This window comes from Rattus norvegicus, chromosome 15 (genome assembly GCF_021556685.1).
Source record: "Rattus norvegicus strain SHRSP/BbbUtx chromosome 15, alternate assembly SHRSP_T2T, whole genome shotgun sequence".
NCBI classification, from domain to species: domain Eukaryota; kingdom Metazoa; phylum Chordata; class Mammalia; order Rodentia; family Muridae; genus Rattus; species Rattus norvegicus.
The window spans coordinates 31512563-31519673 of NC_141548.1; the positions used below are offsets into that span (position 1 = coordinate 31512563).

At 52.0% G+C, this 7111-nt stretch overlaps 1 protein-coding gene across 1 annotated transcript; it reads left to right on the top strand.

Moving 5' to 3' along the window:
• Window positions 1-430: 430 nt before the first annotated feature.
• On the top strand, window positions 431-4909 carry Rem2 (RRAD and GEM like GTPase 2). Its single transcript, NM_022685.2, has 5 exons — window positions 431-617; window positions 1714-2058; window positions 2265-2338; window positions 3398-3605; window positions 3914-4909. The coding sequence occupies exons 1-5, from the start codon at window positions 515-517 to the stop codon at window positions 4207-4209; spliced, it is 1026 nt and encodes a 341-aa protein (NP_073176.2). The 5' UTR covers window positions 431-514; the 3' UTR covers window positions 4210-4909.
• The last annotated feature ends 2202 nt before the right edge of the window (window positions 4910-7111 follow it).

Sequence of the window (7111 nt, forward strand, 5' to 3'; positions counted from 1 at the left end):
CCAGTTAGCCTTTAGTTAGCCTATCACACTCTTTAGCCACTGAGCACCCACCCTGAGCTGGACGGTGGGGTGGGGACTGGAAACAATAGACAAGGCTTATAGTCTTGAACCCTGGAGCGAAAGTCCTCAGGCTCTCCGGGTGTCTGCCTCCTGCCACTCTCAACTCCTTTATCCGCAGCCTCCTGCCTCCACACTGCCTTCTGAAACCTACACTTCTGTTCCTCTGGCTGCTCGGTTCTCCCTGTGTGCCAAGCTGTGCCTATGCAGGGAGTATGCTCCCAGAGGGAAGTGACACAAAGAAAAAGCAGGGAGACAGAAGGAGGGAATCCCGCTTACATCACTGCTCATTAGCATATGTGACCTCATCAGGAGGCGGGGCAATTTCCCCAGGTGTCTGGAGCGGAGGGGGGGGGAATGGGGTGGGGGGGTAGTATTTAAAGGGAAAAGCTGACAGTGCTGCTGAGTGAGGATCCGGTGCTGTGAGCCGCCGGGCTGCACTCGCACATGCACGTCAATGCACACGGACCTTGACACCGACATGGACGCGGACACCGAAACCGTAGCACTTTGTTCTTCTAGCAGCCGCCAGGCCTCCCCATCAGGGACACCCACACCAGGTGAGGGCTAAGGGGAATAGGATGTGACTGAAGCTATGGGCGGGGAAGCTGAAGCTTTGGTGGGAAGGTCTGGGCAGGGTCCGACGGGAAGGGAAGAGCAAATGCGGCAAAGGAGACCCCTGCACTTTTGAGATTCCCCGGACAGCCAAAGGGGGAAAGCTGCCAAAGTGCCCCTCCCCCAACGCGCTCAGGGCTTTGCCAGAGAAACTGGCACTTGGCCCCTAGGTTAACCTCATCCCTGTTAGGCAGAGACTGCCCTGGGGGAAGGGGAAAGAAAAGAAGCAGCCCACAAACCTAGGAATCCCCAGCTAAGGGGGCTTCCCTAGGGACCTGTTGTAAGGGCTTCGTCTAGCTCCATCTTTGGCTGCCTGCCAAATATTGATCCTGTGCTATTTATAGCCTCGCTCCATCCCCCTTTGTTGTGTCGGTTGTTGTTCCTCTAGTTACCCCAACCCTTGAATTGTCATCCTCCTCACACACACTCTCCACCACCACTACCTCCCCACGAATACAACATTCTCTCCCACTCGCCGCCAGGACAGGCAAGAATCCAGGAGGATTCTCTCTCACACACAAACACACCCGCATGAGATGCTCGCTTACCTACGGGGACACTGGAAACAGTGCACTCCCCTTCTCCAGCCCTCCTCCCCCAGACCTAGGAATAAGGCCCCTGTGAAGTTTCCGATTCTGCCTACACCTGCCAGTCCGGGGACTCAGGTGCAGGAAGAAAGACGAGGCAGGGCCCATTAGTGGAAAGATATAGCGTCCCAACCCACTGGGCCTAGTGTAGGGGTGTGCCTGTGTCAGTGTGAGGTGTGAGTGGTGTGCAACCCTGTGCACAGGACCTAAGTGACACAAGTTTTGAACATGTGGCTAGGCTCAACGAGGGAAGCTATCATGCCAGCTCCTTGAAAGTTCATCGCTTTGAGTTTCGGGGGAATTTTAGTACACAAGGCTAGACTAATGACTCTCAGTTCTTTTGGGGTCCTGGTCTTTAGCTGGGTGTAGCTGGGCTTCTGAAGCAGCAGCTTGAATTAACCCCTCATCAGATGTCTAAATATACCTCACCCATAGCTTTTCTCTCCTTCTCTAGAAGCCGATACGACACTTCTGAAGCAGAAGCCAGAGAAACTGTTGGCAGAGTTGGACAGAGGTGGGCCACCTCCTGCTCCTGGGGTCCCCAGACGAAGAGGAAGTATGCCTGTGCCCTACAAACACCAGCTGCGGCGGGCTCAAGCTGTGGATGAGCTTGACTGGCCACCTCAGGCCTCTTCCTCTGGCTCCTCTGACTCGTTGGGCTCAGGGGAGGCAGCCCTGGCCCAAAAAGATGGTGTCTTTAAGGTCATGCTCCTGGGAGAGAGTGGCGTGGGCAAGAGCACTCTAGCAGGCACTTTCGGAGGTCTCCAGGGAGACAATGCTCACGAGATGGAGAACTCAGGTATTCGGGGGCACCCTGTAGGACTCTAGTCAGGTACGAAAGTGTTTGTGCCGTGTCTCTGGAGGACAGCATCTAAGAGAAATGTCTCCAATGCTTTCTATGAGGTATCCCTGAGGAGATTCCCTAATGCTGGGAGGTGTTCCTGGATACCAGATCTCACGAATGTTGGGGAACCTCCTCATGTTTTGTCCCTTCTTTCCCAACAGAGGACACCTATGAGAGACGGATCATGGTGGACAAAGAAGAAGTGACTTTAATTGTTTATGACATCTGGGAACAGGTGAGGACTAAGATGTAGCTGTGACTCTCTCTGCAGGGACTGGGGAAGAGCAGTCTGGCTGAAGTTGCTGGCATTACCCATCCTGGCTCGAATCATGGCTAGCAATGACTCTGCATTAGCACATCTCAAGGAGAAAAGGCCCACCTTGGCAATGCCTATTATGGCTCCTGGTTGTCATACCCATCATTTTCCAGGGACCGTTTGGCTCAGACAAACGTTAGAAGCTGAATTTGACAAACCCTTCAGCTTCAAGTCAGGTTAAATACACAGAAACTGAACCATTCATAAAATACTTCTGCCTGAAAGTCTGATGTGACAGGACAAGAAGTCTCTATGGAATCAGTATGAAGGGGCTTCTGAACAGGAACATAATAGTACTATATAGGAAGGAGAGGCTACATTCTGTTACTTTTTTTTTTTTTTTCCGGAGCTGGGGACCGAACCCAGGGCCTTGCGCTTGCTAGGCAAACGCTCTACCACTGAGCTAAATCCCCAACCCCTTACATTCTGTTACTTTTTAAATTATTTTTTTAAATTCTTTATTTTGGGAAACAGGGTCTCACACTGTAGCCCACACTGGTCTGGAACTCACAACACTCCTCTTGCCTTAGCCTGCTGTGTGGGGGATTACAAGCTTACAACATGCTGGGAACTGAACTCAGTGCAGTTCTACTAATTGTGCTACATCCCCAGCCCTTCCATATTCCTAACAGTCTTCTAAGTCTAAGAAAGTAGATAGATGGGGTTGGGGATTTGGCTCAGTGGTAGAGCACTTGCCTAGCAAGCTCAAGGCCCTGGGTTCGGTCCCCAGCTCCGAAAAAAAGAAAAGAAAAAAAAAAAAAAAAAAAGAAAGTAGATAGTTAACCTACTATGAGATCCTATTTCTCCAGTTCTCTGACGTGGCCTCTGAGCATTGAAATTCTGCCATTAACTAGCTCCCAGTGCCGAGCAAGTGGCTCTCGCACAGTTGGTTCTTGGTCTCCGGTCGTTGTGATACAGGTTCTAGACCTTCTCAATGCCTCTAACCCAAGCATTTCATGATTCTCTGCTCATCTGCAGGGAGACGCAGGAGGATGGCTGCAGGACCACTGCCTTCAGACGGGGGACGCCTTTCTCATCGTCTTTTCAGTCACAGATCGACGAAGCTTCTCCAAAGTTCCTGAAACCCTTCTTCGACTCCGGGCTGGGAGGCCCCACCACGACCTACCTGTCATCCTTGTTGGAAATAAGAGTGACCTGGCCCGTTCCCGGGAGGTGTCACTGGAGGGTGTGTATCCTGAACCCATTCTGTATTTAAAATCTCCAGGAGGAGGCCTTTTACCCCAACTGGTGCGTGGGTCACTGGTGGGTCAGGAAAGAACCCCACTACCCAGCTTCTGAAGTCCTTCACTAGCCTTCACTGCTCCTCCTGGGCACCTTGTCCACCCTTTTGCACCTCTACCCTAGAATTCCAGTCCAGTTCTGAGCTGGGATTCTGTGGTTCCTCCCCCATTTCCTGCCCCACCTGTGCTAGCCCACCCTAGTCATAGGCAAAGCTACCCAGCAGGTGCCTGAACTGCTGTTCCCTTTCTGCAGAGGGTCGCCATCTGGCCGGGACGCTGAGCTGCAAGCACATAGAGACATCAGCCGCTCTCCACCACAACACTCGTGAGCTCTTCGAGGGCGCTGTGCGTCAGATCAGGCTGCGGCGGGGCCGGGGTCATGCCGGGGGCCAGCGGCCGGAACCTAGCAGCCCGGACGGCCCCGCGCCGCCTACGCGCCGCGAGAGCCTCACCAAGAAAGCTAAGCGCTTCCTCGCCAACCTGGTGCCGCGCAACGCCAAGTTCTTCAAGCAACGCTCCAGGTCGTGTCACGACCTCTCTGTGCTCTGAGCCACGGTCGCCATGGTCACTGCAGTCGCCATGGTCACCGTGCCCTCCGCTCGCCCCCTCACCCCACTCCAGTCCGTCTAGGAAACCAAAAATACCCAGGATGCCCTGGTGTGATGGGGAGGCGGGGCCGGGTAGCTGGTAGGTCCACCACCACCACCTCGCCTGGTCTGAACAGCCAACCCCACACTGCGCCTCAAGACCTGCAAGACAGGGAAGAAATCCGTGCTGCAAGGTATTTTTTTATTGTTATTATTAACTTGCAAGAAACCACCTCTCCCGGAAGAGACTCCAACAGCTAGAACTGGAAAAGTGCTTTGTAAGCCTCCTGGATGGAGTTGACCTCCTCAGTACTCTGAACATGCCTTACCTTTAAGCAAGTTTTAAAGGTAGAAACCCAGAGATGACTCTTCCAGAGATGACTGAAAATATTTCTCTTGTCCTCTGTCCTGGTCCACTTTGCCCTTAAGACGTTCTTAAAAGAAAGGGCTGGAAGTTATTCTTGAAATTGGACTCTGACTTAGCAATCTACGATAGCATGTTTCGTTTAAGGTTACTGAAGTGAAGATGTGGGCAGACTCTCGACATTTAGATACCCTAAGGTAGAGCTGAGCGCTAGAAACCCCTGTGGCCAGGGACTAGGAGGCACCAGCAAGGGCCACCCTTTCCCCTTTCCAATAAATTTTTTTTCTATTGCACTGTGTTTATCTTGGCTTTCTGTTCTGGTGGTTCCCAGAAAAGGAGATGAGAAGGGAAGCTTCTCTTACGGGTAGGAGAACTTGGGAGACCCTGGAAGCAAGGACTGGACATCTTTAGGATCTTTAGGAAAGGTCTGGAGTTGGCTTGGTCTTGGGACAGGCCCTCAACAATAGTAAGACAATGGATCTGGAGAGAAACAGACCCAGAGGTGATCTGGCAGAGTCCCAGGCTCCAGGTCTGGGTCCTGACTCTTTATCCTCCTCATCCTGCAGGGACCAGGTGGAGAGTTTCAGAGTCACCCCGCTTTGACTTGGGTTAGTTCAAGGTGGAGACTGTGTCCCCCTGGGTGCCCATTACCTGGAGCATGCTAAGGTGGGCTTTTGCCTTCCCTGGCAGGGCCTCACAGCTCCAGCTGTCACCTGCAAAGCCCGTGTGAGAACTGAAGCTGTCATTGCCTCCCCTGGGGACACCCACGCCGCTGCTGCCTGAGCCATAAGTTTGAACAAAGAAAGCAGAGGCAGCAGCTCTCCTCACCTCTAGACATTTTAGTTCAGCTACCTGAGTGCTAGAGAACTGGGCCTCCAACCCACCCCATGCAGCGTCCTACAATCAGGTAAAGAGAGGTGGGGTTCTTCCTAAGTCCTTGTAGTTAGGGAGCGGGGCTGCCCAGCAGAAGATGAGGTAGGATTGCCAATAATGGAGTTATCCTTAGGAATAGATTTAACTTCGTCAATTCCTTAAAGACCTTATAAGGTGTTGCTGTCTGCTTTACAGTAGAAGAAACCTTTTCAGTAACTTGCCTGCAGTTATCTAGTAAACAGCCAGACAGAGATTCTACGCGTCACGTGCTCTGGTTCTAGCTTTAAACCTGCGATTTAACACAGAGGAGCTAGAACCATAGCAGAGAAGATGTGGGGATAACAGTGGGCATGTGCGATGGCTGTGGTGAAAGGCAGGGGGATATGGCTTGGCTAGAGTGCCGTGAGGAGCCCTGTGACTCCTGTGCGTAGAGCAGTTCAGATTTGAAAATGCAGGAAAACACACAGGGCCAATAAGGGACCAGATGGCTGTGCATTTGGATGGAAACCTTAGGGACACGAAGAGGAGGGTAAGAGAGGAGCACGGGAAAGATTTGGAGCCCGACCACAAAGGGCCTTAAATGTCAGCAAAGGAGTTTGTGCCTGACTGCAGGAAGTGAGTCACTGTGGGCCTCTGAATGTGTAACACGTTAGCAATGGTCCTTTGAGACTAGGAGGCTGGTAGAGTTGTCCCTGGACCGGGACAGCAGTGAGTGGTAAGAACCATGGAACTGCATTCAGGAACTAGAAACAGTGACGCACATGGGGGTGACGCTGGGCCACCCTAAAAGGTTTCAATTGGAGAACACAAGAGGCATGGGCTGGAAGGTCAGAACTCATGGCTTGGCCCAGCACTCAGGAGACTGAACAGGAGAATGGTGAGTTTAAACCCAGACTGTGCTACATGGAGCCGAGGGTCGTCTCGTATCCCAGTCCCCTGCCCCCGCCTCTCAAGTGTTTCAGTTACAGGTGTTGACTACTGTGCTGGCCTTTATGGGTGCTGTGGACTGAACTGAAGGCTTGATGCATCCCCAGACTTGCTTCACCCCCACCCTCCCGTTGTTGTTTAATTATTTTTTTAAATTGGAACTAGAGAAAGATACAGTAGTTAAGAACATTAGCTGCTCTTCCAAAGGGCTTAGGTTTGATTCCCGGGACCCACATGGCAGCTCAAAACTGTAACTGGAGTTCCGGGGTATTTGACACTTTGTCTGTTCTCTGTGGGCCCCAGGCATGTGAGTAGTACACAGATGTGCATGCAGGAAAAACACCCACCCCCCCCAACACACAACTAATAAAAACGTATTTCATGGACCTGTGTGTTGGGTACAAGCAAGCCGTGGTGTGCATATAGAGGTAAGAGGACAGCTTGCAGGAGCTGGTATTCTCCTTCCGCCATGAGGGTTTGAAGATGGGACACTGCTTGTCAGGTTGTAGCATGTGCCCTTACCCACTGAGCTGTCTCACCCTAGTTTTGCTTTTGGAGACCGGGTCTCACACTGCACCCCAGGCTGCCCTGTACTTCCGTCAATCCTCTTAGCCTCCTGGGACTACAAGTATAAGCCACCACAGCTGGTTTTGAACTGTCTTTTCATTTTATTCTTATTCTTTTGTGTTTGGGTGTTTTG

What these genes read in the sequence shown, in the direction of transcription:
- Rem2 (NM_022685.2), top strand. Translation starts at nt 515, where the DNA reads ATGCACACGGACCTTGACACCGACATGGACGCGGACACCGAAACCGTA. An exon ending in TCACGAGATGGAGAACTCAG is followed by an intron (nt 2,059 to 2,264) that starts GTATTCGGGGGC and finishes CTTTCCCAACAG; the next exon opens with AGGACACCTATGAGAGACGG. An exon ending in TTTATGACATCTGGGAACAG is followed by an intron (nt 2,339 to 3,397) that starts GTGAGGACTAAG and finishes GCTCATCTGCAG; the next exon opens with GGAGACGCAGGAGGATGGCT.